The 17111-nt window shown below is 41.2% G+C and overlaps 1 protein-coding gene across 4 annotated transcripts in view; it reads left to right on the top strand.

Annotated features, from left to right (window-relative positions):
* The window catches only part of arhgef18 (Rho/Rac guanine nucleotide exchange factor 18), a 60370-nt gene extending 43259 nt beyond the window's left edge, over window positions 1–17111 (top strand). For 2 of the 4 annotated variants that reach the window (XM_023339357.1, XM_023339358.1), the window contains exons 31-32: window positions 9985–10113; window positions 12348–17111. In XM_023339357.1, coding sequence (XP_023195125.1) covers window positions 9985–10113; window positions 12348–12634 — 416 coding nt within the window. In that variant the 3' untranslated portion in view covers window positions 12635–17111. Of the gene's footprint in view, window positions 1–25; window positions 8093–9984; window positions 10114–12347 lie in introns of those variants that run through there. The other 2 variants (XR_002753264.1, XR_002753265.1) reach the window with 2 other exon arrangements.

The following is a 17111-nucleotide window of genomic DNA, read 5'->3' as shown; positions in this document are numbered from 1 at the left end:
CCATTTACAGTACAGTATTTATTCTGTAGCCCCTGGTTAAAAACCATGCACTTAAGGCCTGTAATATTTACAAAATATTTACAAGGTTGGTTTCAAGTAAGAAAAAAAAGGATAAGTGAGAAATGTGTATTGTTTTTGTACATTTTTAATCTGAGTGATTATATACATGATGGAAAAAACAGAAAGCCAAAACTTTTCTGGAGGTGACTTGTGTAGTTACATAAGTGTATTGTTTGATTAATCATCCCATTTGTTTAAAGACTATATTGAATATCCTACCTATGAAAGTAGTTTAGGTTAACGAGGGACAAGTGAACTCAACAGAGAGAAAAAAAAAGAACTGAACAATGGGATTATGGGAAGAAGAGAGGAGAAGAGCGCGAAGGAGAGGAGAAGAGGAAGAAGCTAATGGTGATCGCTGCTAAGAATTCTGCAGTGAAAAGCACGGAGGAAAACTGCGGCTGAATCAAGGAGAACTGCGGCTGATCCGAGGTGGCGAGAGGGACATGGCGACACTGATTTCAGCGCGACGGAGGAGCAGTCCTGCAACTCGGGTGGCGGAGTTTTAAAGGAAGTTGGACTCGCGAAGCATCCTTCACGGAGAGGACGTCGGAGTTGGTTCGTTGTTTAAACGGAGAAGAGGATCGTTGAAGAAGTGACATCGATCTCTAGCTTCACCAGGCCTGCGACGAAACCTTAAACCGGTACCGGACAGTGAGTGTGTGTGTGTGGGTGTGTGTGAGAGAGTATGGGCCCATGTGTGATATTGTGATTTTGAACTGTAAATTTTCTGTACCTGTATGGAGTTCTATTGGTAACAAAAATTGAATTCTGGTTGTAGTAAAGCAATAGTTAACAGTAAGGGGTTTTCTTAAAAAACACAAAGGCAAAGTGAGTAAAAAACATAAGGGACTGAGAGAAAAAGTGCCTTATCGACTTTATTTTGTTTTGGGAAACATTCGTTGTGAGGGACTTGATAACCTCGTTCTATGTTTAAGTTTTTGATTGTTTTGGGGATTTGTGGAGCTAAGGTTTTATTTTTCTTAAGCTCTTATTAAAAGAAACTGTTCAGGTAGCTGGTTGTCTGGAGTAATTTATGTTGCATCATAGGAGTGTATGATAATTGGAAGAGTAGGGAATTACTCAGTATTGGTAAACCTGTGTGGTATCTACCAGAACTATTCGAACCCTAATAGCCACCCCACCAGTGAGTTAAGTTCTTGTCCCGGTTACCAGCGGACGGAGCAGTGGGGTGCTACATAAATAAAATGGAGGCACCGCTGGGATACATTTGATTTTATTTGCATAAAAACAGTATCATACCCAGACAACTAGCTTCTAGATTTAAAGTAAGTCATTTTGGTTAAGCACAGCAGAAGACAAATTTTCATTAGTGATTAGTCGTGTTTTATTTTGGTGAAAAGACAGAATGACTCAGTTACTACATTGGTGTAAAGGAGAGGGAATTAATCCATTACATGCGGTTTTGGTTAAAGATATCCCTGAAGAAACCGAAGTTAGTGTGATAGAAGACACTTTGCAGACCATCAAAGCTCTTGGACGTGTTAGAGTTAGAGGGAGAATGTATGATCCAATGTCTCAAAGCCTGACAGCTCTTTGTGAGTGTAGGGAAACAGTAAATGCTAAAGTCATTCCTGCTGAGGTAACACCACAAGGTAGTGATTCTCGTTGGAGGATCATTGGGCCATCAGGGGTGGAGGAAGAGAGTACAGCTCAGACGGGGACAGATTCTCTGCAAACACCAGAGCTAGAAATGAGTCAAAATTCACTTTTCCAAGCATCTAGTCCAGAGGCTATAATCAGAGCAGTTGGTGATGTCTTGCAGCTCACTTCAAGACCCACTAGTGACAATGGCAGCTACAGACGACTTCGAACTTTTTCCGGCGTGCTTCCCACACCTCAAGGGGAAGAACACTTGGAGAACTGGCTGGAGCAAGCTAGATTGATGATTGAGGAGTCTGACAAGCCGGACAGAGAAAAAAAGATGAGGATAATGGAGAGTGTAAAAGGTCCTGCCATGGAGATCCTTCAAGCTGTGAGATTTAACAACCCTGATGCTATGCCTACAGAATATCTAAACGTTATTGAAAATACCTTTGGCACAACAGAGACTGGCGAAGAGCTCTACTTTGCTTTCAGAATGATGACTCAACACCCAGCTGAGAAGCTATCAGAGTTTCTCAGGAGAATGGAAAGAGTTCTAAATAAAGTGGTCCAAAGAGGGGGTCTACCTCCCTTGTCCAAAGACAAGGCACGTATTGAGCAACTCATCAAAGGTGCCACACGGTCTGACATGATGATGTTAAGTCTCAGGCTACGGGAGAGGAGAAGTTCTCCACCCGCATTTCTGGAGCTTCTGAATGAAATCCGCATTGAGGAGGAACATGAGGCGTCACGTCGTCGATTAAATCCCCCTAAATCTGTACATGTCAAAAGTACGGCTGCTGCAGCTATGGACTCAAAAGATCTTGCCGTGGAGGTTGAACAGCTGAGGTCACAAGTTTGTGAACTCAAGGCTTTGTCCCTTTCGCGCCTTTCTAACCCTCCTGAGCCACAACCTGCACTTAAAGCAGAAATAAGCAGCTCAGAAGGGGATGGGAGCCTTCAAGCCCTCAAGAGAGAAGTTGTAAAGCTGAGAAAACAAGTGTCAGTAATGTCAGTCCAGTCGACGGCAAGACCAAAAGACCATCCAACCCCCTCAGATCCTTCTTCAAGTAATGAGACGCCTAAAGCAGCTATGCACAAAGAACCCTGTGACATATTCTGCTACAGGTGTGGTGAAGATGGGCACATTTCCACTAAATGTATGTCACCGGAAAACTATCCAAAAGTCATACAAAAGTTGATACAGGCCCAAAGGAGGGGTAAAGCAGGTCAAAGATGTACCAACCCTCGTTATGAGTGGAAAAATGCTAATGTGAAGAGGAGCTCGGTGAGTCTGCAGGCCAGTAACCTGCCCAAAGGACTAGTAGGACCACCAGCGACTGCTCATGTTAAAGTAAATGGAACACCATGTACTGCTCTCTTGGACAGTGGCTCTCAGGTCACAATCATTTTTGACAGCTGGTATGTCGAACACTTATCACATGTTCCTTTACATCCAGTGTCAGGTTTAGCCATCTGGGGTTTAAGCGAGTCTGAGAGCAGTTACCCATATAAAGGCTACATTCAAGTAGACTTGGAGTTTTCAGAGAAGACATCACACAAAGGAAAATCAGTTCCCATTCTTGCTTTAGTGTGCCCAGACCCGCGATGCTCAGACACCATTCCAGTTCTAATTGGAACCAATGTCAGCAAAGTGTGGTCCCTTCCATTAAATCGTAAAGCAGCCATCTCACGCACTATTTATGCTGCACGAGTTGGTGTAACAGAGAGAGAACTCGCAGATCCTGTAGATCTGGACTTTAAAGAGACGAAGCACAGCAATGTTTCAGTGGCTGATGTTAAATGGGTAGGCCCAGGTCCATTAATGATCCCTGCTGGTGGTGAGCATATAGCCATCTGTAAAGTCGTTGAAAGGAAGAGAGTGGGAGATAGCATTCTCATCTCTGAGCGTGCCGCTACACCTGCACTCCCACCAAGCCTGTTTGTGCAGCCCACAGTTTTATTTTCTAAGATGTTGGATAAAGACAAGTTTTTGGTGTTCATGCGAAATGAGTCTCTGAAAGACACTGCCCTACCCATCGGCACAGTAGTAGCTCATCTTCATGTAGCTGACACAGTGACTGAGATCCCAACCACCAAGACACAAAATCATAAAAAACTTGATCCATCACAATTTAATTTTGATGACACCTCTATCCCGACGGAGTGGAAAGAGAGACTGGGGAAAAAACTCTCAGAACGATCCCATGTATTCTCAACCGAGGAGTGGGATGTGGGATTAGCATCTGGAGTGGAACACCACATAAGGCTAACTGACAACACCCCTTTCAGAGAGCGATCACGGCGTATAGCACCTGCTGATGTAGAGGACCTTCGTCGCCATCTTCAGGGGCTAATAGCAGCTGGGATAATCAAAGAATCCAGAAGTCCTTATGCCTCACCTATTGTGCTGGCACGAAAGAAAAATGGAAACATTCGCATGTGTGTCGATTATCGTACATTGAACCGCAGAACCATTCCCGATCAGTACACAGTGCCACGCATCGATGATGCGCTGGACTGTTTGTCTGGAAGTAGATGGTTCTCAGTGTTAGATTTAAGAAGCGGATACTACCAGATTCCGATGGTTGAGGAGGATAAAGAAAAGACCGCTTTCATCTGTCCTCTGGGATTTTTCCAGTTCGAAAGGATGCCTCAGGGAATAACTGGTGCTCCTTCAACATTCCAGCGGCTCATGGAAAAGGCCGTTGGGGACATGCACATGCTGGAGGTTATTGTATATCTCGATGACCTGATTGTTTTTGGACAAACTTTGGAGGAGCACGAGCAAAGGCTTCTCAAGGTCATCGACCGTCTAGGGGAAATAGGACTGAAATTGTCACTTGATAAATGTCAGTTTTGTAGACCCCAAGTTACATATGTTGGACATGTAGTGTCTGAACGAGGCATTGCTACAGATCCAAGCAAGGTCGAGGCAGTTGCCCACTGGAAGGAACCCACTGATCTTCCATCCCTCCAGTCCTTTCTAGGATTCTGTGGATATTATCGGCGTTTCATCAAGAACTATTCAATTATTGTGAGACCATTAACCGAACTGTGCAAGGGATATCCACCAACTCAAAAGAAGTGGAAATCCGCAAAGTCTCCTGGGAGAACCTACTATAAAGTCAATGAACCTTTTGGAGAAAGATGGGATGAGAGTTGCACCGAGGCTTTCAAGCAGATTCTCAAATGCCTCACTCAGGCACCAGTGTTGGCATTTGCTGACCCATCTAAGCCCTACGTGCTGCACATAGATGCAAGTTTTCATGGCTTGGGGGCGGTGCTAAACCAAGAGCATCCCGAAGGACTGAGACCGGTTGCTTTTGCCAGCAGGAAGCTCAGTTCCTCTGAAAAGAACTATCCCGTGCATCAGCTAGAGTTCCTGGCACTTAAGTGGGCAGTGGTGGATACATTTCATGATTACCTGTATGGCGCAGAGTTTGTTGTAAGGACAGATAACAACCCCCTTACATATATACTCACCACCGCAAAACTTAACGCCACTGGTCATCGCTGGCTCGCAGCTCTTTCCACCTATAACTTCACTCTGCAGTATCGGCCAGGCTCTAGTAACACAGATGCAGACGCGTTATCGCGGAACCCTGTTCCTGATGACAGAGATGAGTTCAGGAGTTTAACACCTGACAATGTTAAAGCACTCTGCAAGCAGGTATCCCGAGACCAGGCTGCTGAACCAGTTAGCTGCGCAGAATCTCTATGTGCCCCTCCCACTGCTATGCCAGAATGCTATGTTTTTCCAACCCGACTAGATCTTGGTTGTTTGACCCAGATCAGCCGAGCAGATCTGATTAAGGCACAAGACCACGACCCAACGATTTCACTGGTCAAAAAATCCTTAAATGGAGGACCAACATTCTCATCTGAGAGGTGTACTGACCATGGGGCCATCTTCCTGCAAAGAGAGGCGAGTAAGCTTGTGCTGGTGGATGGATTGCTCCACAGAAAGATTAATAAACCACCTAGCACAGAAATACTGCAGCTGGTGCTACCCAGAGAACATGTTCCCATGGTGCTCAAGTCGCTCCACGATGAATCAGGTCATCTTGGGGTGGAAAAGACGCTTGAACTGATTCGCAACAGATTCTACTGGCCTAAGATGGGGTCAGAAGTGGAGCAGTATGTGAAAACATGTGGTAGGTGCATTACCCGTAAAGCTCTGCCACAGCGAGCAGCTCCTTTAAATCAGATCACCAGCCAGGGACCACTAGATCTGGTCTGCATTGACTTTCTTTCTCTCGAGCCTGATTTGAGAGGATATGCTAATATCCTGGTGGTGACCGATCACTTTACAAGATACGCTCAGGCGTTTCCAGCTAAAGACCAACAAGCATCTACAGTGGCCAAGATCCTGTGTGAACAGTTCTTTGTTCACTATGGACTTCCTGCACGGATACATTCCGATCAGGGACGTGATTTCGAAAGCAAGCTTATCCAGGACTTGCTGAGAATGTTGGGGATCAGAAAGTCCAGGACATCGCCTTACCATCCTCAGGGAGATCCTCAACCTGAGAGATTTAACCGAACATTGTTGTCCATGCTCGGGACCTTGGATCCCACTCAGAGACAGAGATGGAGTCAGAATGTCAGTCAGTTGGTGCATGCCTATAATTGCACCCAGAACGAGGCAACTGGATATTCCCCCTATCTATTAATGTTCGGAAGGGAGGCTCGTCTTCCGGTGGACATTTGTTTCGGTGTATCAGACGAACCTGGGAAAAGCCCAACTTACCACCAATATGTTTCGAAACTAAGGAAAGATCTGGAACAAGCTTACCACCTTGCTGCAAAAGCCGCGGACAAAAATCATCAACGAAACAAGAAGGCACATGACAAACATGTGAAAGAACAGATCTTAGAAGAAGGAGACCGTGTGCTGCTGAGGAACTTTGGTGTCACCGGAAAACATAAGTTGAAAGAGAGATGGAGGACAGTGCCATACATTGTCTTGGAAAGAATGCCTAACCTGCCAGTCTACAAGGTGAAACCAGAAAGAGGACTTGGGGTTGAGAAAACAGTTCATCGCAACCACCTGTTACCCATTGGTCATCTGGTTCGACTTCCAGCTGGTGCTGAAACAGAACAAGTGCGGAAACCTGTCACTAGGAGCCACCAGAGACGGTCTGAATCTGCCATGCCTGTTGCTCAAACAGATGTTGCACTCTCTTCTGATTCTGAATATGAAGAGGTGAACACGGCAGTCCCATTACAAGTCAACTTGAGAGAACTTTTGAGGCAATCAAACATGAGAGCTACCAAGCCTTCTACAGTCACAAGTGAAGTTCAGTTTACGTCTCCCCACAGGGCTATTGATGATGCTGGATTAGGTCCCAACTCACCTAACATGCAAGACTCACTGCTCTGCTCTGATCTAGATTTAGAAGGGGGAGAGAAGGAAAGTGATGAGGTAGTAGGTGAGGGAGAACATATCCTTACAGAACGCTGTGGGCGAGTGCGGAAACCAGTCATAAGATTGAGCTATGATGAACTAGGACAGCCATCAGACCAGCCAGTAAGTGTTGTTAGTTGTGGAGTGCTACTTGGAAGTGGAACCTTTACGGTACCAAGACAACCTTCTTGTTCTACTCTATGGTGTCACTCTATGGCTCTGTGTCCTAACTGTGTTAGTTCTAGCTTACCACACTTCCCTACTTTTATTTGGGTTATGTAACCTTGATGTTTGATAGGGACATCAAACGGTTTAGAAGGGGGAGGGTGTAGCCCCTGGTTAAAAACCATGCACTTAAGGCCTGTAATATTTACAAAATATTTACAAGGTTGGTTTCAAGTAAGAAAAAAAAGGATAAGTGAGAAATGTGTATTGTTTTTGTACATTTTTAATCTGAGTGATTATATACATGATGGAAAAAACAGAAAGCCAAAACTTTTCTGGAGGTGACTTGTGTAGTTACATAAGTGTATTGTTTGATTAATCATCCCATTTGTTTAAAGACTATATTGAATATCCTACCTATGAAAGTAGTTTAGGTTAACGAGGGACAAGTGAACTCAACAGAGAGAAAAAAAAAGAACTGAACAATGGGATTATGGGAAGAAGAGAGGAGAAGAGCGCGAAGGAGAGGAGAAGAGGAAGAAGCTAATGGTGATCGCTGCTAAGAATTCTGCAGTGAAAAGCACGGAGGAAAACTGCGGCTGAATCAAGGAGAACTGCGGCTGATCCGAGGTGGCGAGAGGGACATGGCGACACTGATTTCAGCGCGACGGAGGAGCAGTCCTGCAACTCGGGTGGCGGAGTTTTAAAGGAAGTTGGACTCGCGAAGCATCCTTCACGGAGAGGACGTCGGAGTTGGTTCGTTGTTTAAACGGAGAAGAGGATCGTTGAAGAAGTGACATCGATCTCTAGCTTCACCAGGCCTGCGACGAAACCTTAAACCGGTACCGGACAGTGAGTGTGTGTGTGTGGGTGTGTGTGAGAGAGTATGGGCCCATGTGTGATATTGTGATTTTGAACTGTAAATTTTCTGTACCTGTATGGAGTTCTATTGGTAACAAAAATTGAATTCTGGTTGTAGTAAAGCAATAGTTAACAGTAAGGGGTTTTCTTAAAAAACACAAAGGCAAAGTGAGTAAAAAACATAAGGGACTGAGAGAAAAAGTGCCTTATCGACTTTATTTTGTTTTGGGAAACATTCGTTGTGAGGGACTTGATAACCTCGTTCTATGTTTAAGTTTTTGATTGTTTTGGGGATTTGTGGAGCTAAGGTTTTATTTTTCTTAAGCTCTTATTAAAAGAAACTGTTCAGGTAGCTGGTTGTCTGGAGTAATTTATGTTGCATCATAGGAGTGTATGATAATTGGAAGAGTAGGGAATTACTCAGTATTGGTAAACCTGTGTGGTATCTACCAGAACTATTCGAACCCTAATAGCCACCCCACCAGTGAGTTAAGTTCTTGTCCCGGTTACCAGCGGACGGAGCAGTGGGGTGCTACAATTCTTTTTATTATGTAGTGGAAAAATTTAAGTAAGGTCACACCTGGTAGTTGTATTGCTATATGTTTATTCTAAGTTCCAGTATATTCCCACCAAGTTAAACTATTTTGGTTACATGTACAAGGTTGGACGTTGTTTTTCAAAGCTGCATGGGAACCAGTCTGTTTCCCATGCTTAGGATCCCTTATCCCTTTGTATAAAACTCATGTGTTGTCTCTGCCTGGCAGAGCTTTCATCCAGACCTGCTTCATTACTGATTGTCCTACAAGCTCTCTGTATTGTGCATGATATATGAATAAACCTGATTGAGTGATTTCACCTGAACAGTGCTTGGAAATAGTATTTTTTCCACGCCTGTCACAATAACAGATTTTTCTGGACGATAAATTGTCCCAGTAATTATTGCGATACACGATAATATTGTTGTTTTGAGACCATTTTCAAGTCATATAATAATGCAAGCATGAACTTAAATTTCTAATGAACATATCACTCTGGATCTGGAAGACATTTTAAATATAAAAAAATAAATCAGCAAGACACTTGAAACAACAAATAAAAATGAATGCTGAAAATTATCCTTAAAAAAGGGCTAGTTGAGACCAATGCACCAGACTAAAGTCTCCTTGTGTTTTTTTTAATTGATCATGCGGTTTATTTGGAAACAAACCTCAGTGTTTAATGGGACAGTATGTGATAGTCCAGCATAATATATATTTATGTAAATCTGAAAGGCATGCATTTGTATTCAGCCCTCTTTACTTTGATACCACCGAGTTAAATCCAGTTTAACCATCTACTTTCAGAAGGCTCCTAATTTATAAGTGGGAGTCAACGTGTGAAATTAGAGCAACAGGTAACATGTCCTCCTAACAACGTTGTTGAGTGTTCAGAAGCAGACACCAGCAGTGACACCGTTGCAGCTGTCAGCCTGTGGGAGATGTAGATGTTTATCTCAGAAGGAAACAAGTTTTGAGTTGCTCTTTTTGAAATAATTCCAAATTATGTGAAAAAGAATGTTTTGAGATTCCTCTCTGCATGTCTGCACTTGTATTGAGACATACAGTATTTAGAGCCTATAAGACATTTCCTCCTCCTTTTTACTCTAAGTAGTTATGATTCCCACAATAATTATAGAACTACAACTTTTGTAAAATGCATCATTAGATTGTTTTATTAATTTTTACACATTCCTTAAGCCTGTTAGAGCACTGTATATTTGGTTTTACCCTCAAAATTATAAAAATAATTCCCTGTGGGAAGCTTCACTGCTCCACACACCTAACACTGCAATCTGCCAACCCTCTGTCTCTTTTGTCTCTCCATTTTGGACGTCCTCCTCTTAGCCTCGGTGGACATGAAGCAGATGCTCCCCCTGAAACTGTCTGCTAGAGACGACAACGTCCTGAAGGAAAAACGCTCCTTCAGTCCCCATCAGCAGCCCCTCCAGTCTCACTCCCTGGTTCACCATTCAGGTATCTGTCCAGATAAACACATCTTCACTGCACCTCATTTATCAAAATTTGCCAAAGAAATTATCATCTGACAAGATCCACGTGTGATTTATGAAACTGTGTGTGGTAGATAATTGTGTGTTGAATTTTAAGGTGACAGAAATCGCGTTTTCCATACCACACCTTGTATGTCTCTAGTTTTTTGTGACTGCTTTTGTATAATCTGACTTTCTTTATTTTCTTCTTCTTTTAACAAGGTTCATAGAGGTGCTTGAAATCCCTGAAAAATGCTTGATTTTCTATTAGGTGTTTTGAAGGTTTGGAAAGTGCTTGATTTCTGTATAGAGTCCTTAAAAGGACTTGATATTAAAACTGCACACTTTGGTAATAAAGTGCAATCCAACGTTTGATTAAAAGCCTAATTGTGCCCAGCACTATTTATAATTGAAACCAGATATTTAAAGATAATTTAAAAAAAAACATTTTTTTCTCTCTGTCAGAAAGCTTGATGAGAATATCTTTTTTAGATTTTTTGTAACTTTCTCTGACCAGTCAGGAGAATAAACATAACAGTTTGTTATATTTTTAGTTTAACTCATCCCTAGATATAGAATATAAAATACTATCATAAAGTATTTACTAATAACAGCAGTGAATTCAAACTGTTTTCTTTAGTTCATTTGTACTTTTTTTATCTCTAAAGTGTGGCGCTGGGCATGTTTCAAAACGTACCTTGAAAATGCTTGAATATTTGTGTGAAAAGTGTACAAACCATTTTAAATAATTTATTACGTCGTTGTTTTATTTTGATTCTATTTTTCTTCTAAATAAAGGAAGCGTCACAACAAAACTAAGATGTCATCTAAAGACACAATAGAGAATTGAAACTAACATTCTCTTCCAATTTTGTGTAATATTATTTTTATGGTTGACTCACCAATAATGAGCAATTAATCGTCCCGTGTTAAGAATGACAAACAGATCTGCAAACATTCTCGAGCATGACCCAAAACTGAGCTGACTACTAAGCTGCATTTTTCTGCTGCACACGTTTGAACTTTGAAGTTGGTTCTCACGGACACAAACCTGATTGTTCACCTGGACAAGTGGGACCCCACCCTGTGGCATTCCTCTGGAAAGCTCACCCTCATGCCGGCCTCGCCCTGTGTAAACACCCATCAGTTTCTCATCCTTCCTTTTGATAAATACCCAGCTCTTCTGTTCACACACACACACACACACACACACACGTTTTAATCCTGCTCTCTCACAATCACTTAGAACAAAAATCATTGGGAGGATCTCATGTGATTCAGTTCAGTTAGGGCTAAGTAGGCCACACAGGGTTTTCTGAAGGGTTTAAAATGACTTCAGCAATTACAAACGGTATGTCATTAATCTTGCTATTGAAAATAAAGCTAGCACTTGGGCACTCCATCAGAAATGTAAATATCACAGCAGCTTCTGCAGTTTCAGCGAAATTGAGGATGGAACATAAAATAATGTGGATTTTTACATTTTTTTTATTTGTCCCTCGCCAGATTGTTTTTGCATACACAGCATATAAACCTTTTAGAAATGTCATAAATGAGGCTACAAGCTTTTGGAAACCGTAGATCCACCTGTACATTACCTGTGCAAAGAGTGATGTAGCTAAGCTAAACTAAAGCAAATTTAAAGATGTTTTAGTGAAAAAAAATACCTTGGTGTTTTGCCTTTGGCGTAGGCCGGCACCATCTGCAAAACTGGGAGTTTCCTGTGTTTCTATTTATTCAACTTACTAAACTTATTTTTTTACCTTTTTTGATCATTTATTTTTTTATTCAAATATTGTAAAACGATAAGAAATTTATATTTGAAGTGTGTCTTTTAAAAACCAACTTTAAAAAATATACATTGCTACAAATTTATACACATATTACTGTATAAAATGTATAAACCACCAAAATATATTATTTTTGGCACAACCAGAACTCCATACGTGTCCCTTTGATGTAGGTTCCTAGTCACTGATGTTTGTCCTGCAGCTCTTGGTAATAAACTCAAAAGCTTCCTGCTCCACTCAAATGGTTTTTATCAGCTTCTAGCCAAGACTCTGGCGTTTCCATGGATACCAAATATGTCTTATGTTTAACTGAGGGGAAAATAGTCCAAATCTGCCCCCCTTCACCAGTTCTTACCAGCTCGAAATATTGCAAACATACTGCTGTTCATGATTTCTGGATTAACCCTTTGTTTCCTGCTGGTGTTTTCAGATCAGCTGAGTCCAGAGCAGACTGGATTAGACGCACAGCCCACCTCCTCCACCAGCTCCACCCAGAAGCCCCCCATGCAGGGCGTGCAGCCCCATCCTCCACCTTCCGTTCACCACCTCCACTCCCAGAGCGCCGACTCCCTCCCGTTCCAGCCCCACCTGCAGCCACACTGCCTCAGCCAAATCGCACAGGCCAACGCCTCGCTGAACGTTCATGGCCTCAGCGTGACGCCGCCCTACAGCCTCCCTGCTGAGGACCTCAACAAGGAGGACGTCATATTTTTTTAAAGCTCCAGCTGCCCCATGAGTAATCACTGACCCCCAGTCTGACCACAACTTATTGCCGAGGCTCGCGTGGAGAAATGTCCCCAACTTTTTATTTGATAGCGTTTTGCTAATTCACATTTTTATCCAAGCTGCCTCTAATATTTTATTTAATTTTTAGGTATATATACTTACAAGTATGGGGTACAAAGGTGTCCTCAAACGAAGGAGTCCAGCGTTGATTTATTATTATTTTAATTAAGTATTTTTAATCCAAAGACACAAGACACATTTCTGAACAGGATCTGACTGAAAGGAGAACGGTGAAGGATCGTTTTTATTTTTATCTAAAAGAAGTTCGGTTTGTTCAAGTTTCAGTTTGTGAGAAGCAAAACGTTCAGTGAAGGATATTTACCGCTCTCTCCTGCTGGTCCTGGACCATCATGAAGCTTTTCCTCAGAAGTGATCAAAAAAACTCTGCTTGAAGTTTCATCTGCACACTGTAAAAAAAAACAAAGCAAAACAAAAAAAAAAAAAACTCCTTTCCAAAATAATGAAGGAACATTTCCTGAGGAATACGTTGTAAAAAGTTGATTGTACAGCTTCTATGATTGTAAAGCTTTATTGCATTTTTTGGTACTTGTCTTTAATGTGCTTCTTTCGAAAAAAAAAAAAAAGAAAATGTTGTAACAACACCAGTCTTGTTGCTGGTTTAGAAAGTTAACTAACCTTTTATTTCAGCAAAAGGAGGGCTTGTTTTTTTAGTAATATGTGTAAAAATATTAAGTGAGACTCAAAGAACACACTTTCCTTAGAAGAGTTGGAGAGTTTTTTCTTTGTTTTCATAACGCTAATCTGCCAATCTTGTTTGGTCAAAATGACTTCCAGAATTGTGCTTGTATAAGTGGCAAAATAGCAAAACAAATTTGAAATTTCCCTTTAGTTTGTTTCACAGAGGATGAAGAAAGTAAAAAGTAAAGAAACGGTTCGGTTAAAAGACGTTCTGTTCCCAGTTATTTTCGACGTGTTGCAGGTAAAGACTGAATCTGTTGAGTTTGCTGTGAGCTGCGTCTGCATGCTGGACTTTAAAAACAAACTTCAGAATCAGAGGATGAGCCATCAGACGGTTCCCTTCATAGTACAGATGCTCTGATCGTGAGTTGGAGGCTAATTTCCAATCAGATTTTTTTTTTTTTTTAAAGCTTGATGTGCTCATATTGTTTATCTCTACTCAGATTTCAAGAGGAATATCTTTTTCTGGCTTTTTGACATAAAGGAGGCAGATTTAATGTTGATGTAAAACAAGATTTTTCTGTTTCAGACAAAATGATCATGGAGTTTACATTTTAAACAATCTTATCATTATATATTATAGGTTATTATGCATCTCTAGGTATTTAGATCCTTCCATTAGTTAAAATTTCTGAAAGGCTGCCAACATTAATCCAACCTTTAACCGCCAGCCTGGTTAAAAGCTCAAAAGTATAAAATACACTTCCTTGAGCCCTATGATTCTTCTACCGCAGGCATGTCTGGACATGTTTTCTTTTGACTAGCCTCTCTGTGCTTCCTCTGATTCATTTTTAATCACCTAAGTGGGACCAAAACTCAGTCGTCTTCACTCGTTAGCTGCGCTCACACTGAAAGTGTTGTCGTCAAGACAACCTGGTTGCTTTTCATGCGTGAAGTTTTCTGCTGGTTGGAAACTCAAACATCAAACTGATCACTGGTTAAGGCAGATCACCAGCCCGCTGCTGGGTGCATCTCTATTCTGAAGTGCGTTTGGAGAACTCATTTTAAAAGAAGAAATAGCAATGGCTGCCTAAGTTTTAGGAGTTTCTCCTCACTCATTACTCGTGTAAATCGCAACCAGAGCAGTAAAAGGAGACCTAAAGTTTGTATTTTGCAGCTGACTATCAATTTCAAAGTTAATGCACGAAACTGTTTTGAGTTTGTTTCACTGGACTCTGTTTCACGTTTGATAATATTTCATTTGAAGGATTGTGGATGTTAAAAGATGTACAAATGTCTTGAGGAGAAAATGTGGAGCTTTCCATTTTTTTTTTTTTTTTTACTCTTCGCAGACAGAGACCAAGCTCAGTAGGGTGACCCGGAGCGGCTTATTTTATATCCTGTATATTTTTGTACATAGTTTATGTGACCTACAGCATTAGCTGCCCTCCTGTTGCTTCATTTGTTCATTTGTCGTGAATCAGGTTGTGAAAATCCAGCGGAAGTCTGTTTCTGTGTACACTTTACACACACCCACACACAGGCTTCTGTGTATGCTCAGTACGGTACACCTGTGGACGCTCTCGTCTGTCGATAAAACCATAATCACATGTTGCTGTAATTTAACTGAAATTGAAGGCATTTTATTTTTCTCTCCTCACTTGTTTTTGTTGTCCGAACTAAACTCGATGTCCGCTGCCTGTTGGCTCTGTGGTACGACTTATGATTGAGGTTTCACCAAGATTATGCATCAGTTAAAAATATAATTGTCTGCTCTTTTTTTTGTTTTTTTTAGTGGTTTGAACCAAAGACACATGCGGCTGCCTCTGTTCCTCTCTCTGCACACGCACAGAGGATTGAAGACACCGTGCTCATTCTGTGGTTATCCACAAGGTTTATTTACTTGCCTATAAAAGAAAAATTCGTCAGGGAGTGTCCGTAGCAATTGTTTACAACATCTTGTAGTCCAGCTCACATCCTGCATTGGGTCTGTTTTTTGGAAAGCATACGCTTCCTCTGCCAGATTACAGATCACTCCTCATCTACACTGTAGACATGATGATGATGATGAACCAGTTGAATGTCGGTGGGATCAGTAGGCATGGGTTGGCATGCTTTATGTTTTAAGGTTTAATTTCTGGTATTTAAAACAGAAGTGCAACAGCTGTTTCTGTTGTTGCTACAATAATCTAGAACATTTACAGGCTTTATAAGCAACATATTGAACAGTAGTTGCAACTTGCACCTCCACAGTCAACAGTGGCTCTTTAGTCCTTCCATAATGGCTAAAACAGTGCAGAACCATGTTTTTAATATGGATATGAAAAATGCAGATTTTAACAAGTTTTAAGTATTATTTTTTCCATGGAATAAATTCTTCATTGAATTTCCACAACAGAAGTATCTGTAAAATTTATTATTTACTCATCATTATGGTGGAAACGGTTTTGTTTGTTTTTATTTGCCTCATTTCTTTTGTTTTACAAACATCAACATGCCACCTAAGAAAATATATCAATCCAATTTTTGTAAATGTTTTATAGTTTTTCTTTGTTTTCAAACCTAAAGCCAGAAACAAGATGGTGGTTCTTTAAAAATGACCACTAATTTTCCTATAGCAGATATTTAAAAATTAAGTTGTCCTTTCACCAAAGGTTCTGTGACATTTGTGACCCTAAAGTTTTATATAGCTGGATGAAGGACATAAACGACTCCTTAGTGTGTAAAGGTTGCAGACCCCTGATATAGAACAATCACCATATTGGTTTCCAAATGCAAATTGCATTCAAATACTACAAATTACTCCTCTTTATAGAGTAAAACAAACATTACCAGCTGAAATTGGCTGCTTAGTCAGGCTATCTGCTCAGGTAGCCAGTCTGCTTGTAGCTTCACAACTGTAGTTTAAAACAGCATTACCGTAATAAGTGGTAGGTGGCGCTCAGTTGCCATCTAGGCCTGTTAGTGACGGGGCTGCTCTTTACAGCTTGAGAAAACACCATCACTCCAGCACTTTTTCTGGAATCTCATTGAAAGGATTTTAAGGTACGACGACAAATTGTAGCTTTTTTTTTTTTTTTTTTTTTAAGGCCTAACTTTATATAGCAGCGATAGCAGAAACCTGCCCATGCCTTGTGCCCAGAACTCTGGCTTTGACCTAAACTATAATGCGGCATGCTGTTAGTAGATGTTTTCCTATAGACGTTTCATGTGGTCGCTCACTCCAGGCTACGGTCATAACTCTGCAGCAGATGGAAGAACTTGTGTAAGAGCACTTTAGCTTTGCTCCAGAGTTTTGCGTCAATCCTCAGCAGGTTCCACTGTTCTGATCAAATGAAGTCTTAAACGTTGCCGCGCTGCACTCGGACGCTTGGTGTACTTGACTGTTGTATATTTCAGAATGTGGTCAGTCGTGCCACTGTGTGTACATGTGTGTTTTTGTCTCTGTGTGTGTGCTACAAAGCAGAAGAAGCATTTTATGCACACTTGTTGGACCTGTAATATGTAAATAAGCACGCAAAATATTTTATTTCCTCTGCCAATTTTACACTAGTCACTTTGGATAGTAGCATACTTGAAGAGGAAAACAAATGATTATAATGTCTGTTTTATGTAAACTTGTTTGTACCGACACTTATGACATCCGTAGCACACGGCTAAAAAACAGATTTTTGTACTTTTCTTTTTTTTCTTTATCTTATTCACTGCGCCACATTAGAGCACAAACCGCTGCCTTAGAGAGACCTAGTAATAAAAATCTCAAAATGAT

Source organism: Xiphophorus maculatus, chromosome 9, assembly GCF_002775205.1.
Source record: "Xiphophorus maculatus strain JP 163 A chromosome 9, X_maculatus-5.0-male, whole genome shotgun sequence".
NCBI lineage: Eukaryota > Metazoa > Chordata > Actinopteri > Cyprinodontiformes > Poeciliidae > Xiphophorus > Xiphophorus maculatus.
The sequence above is the reverse complement of the archived record's forward strand: the minus strand, read 5'-3'. Positions and strand labels throughout refer to the sequence as shown.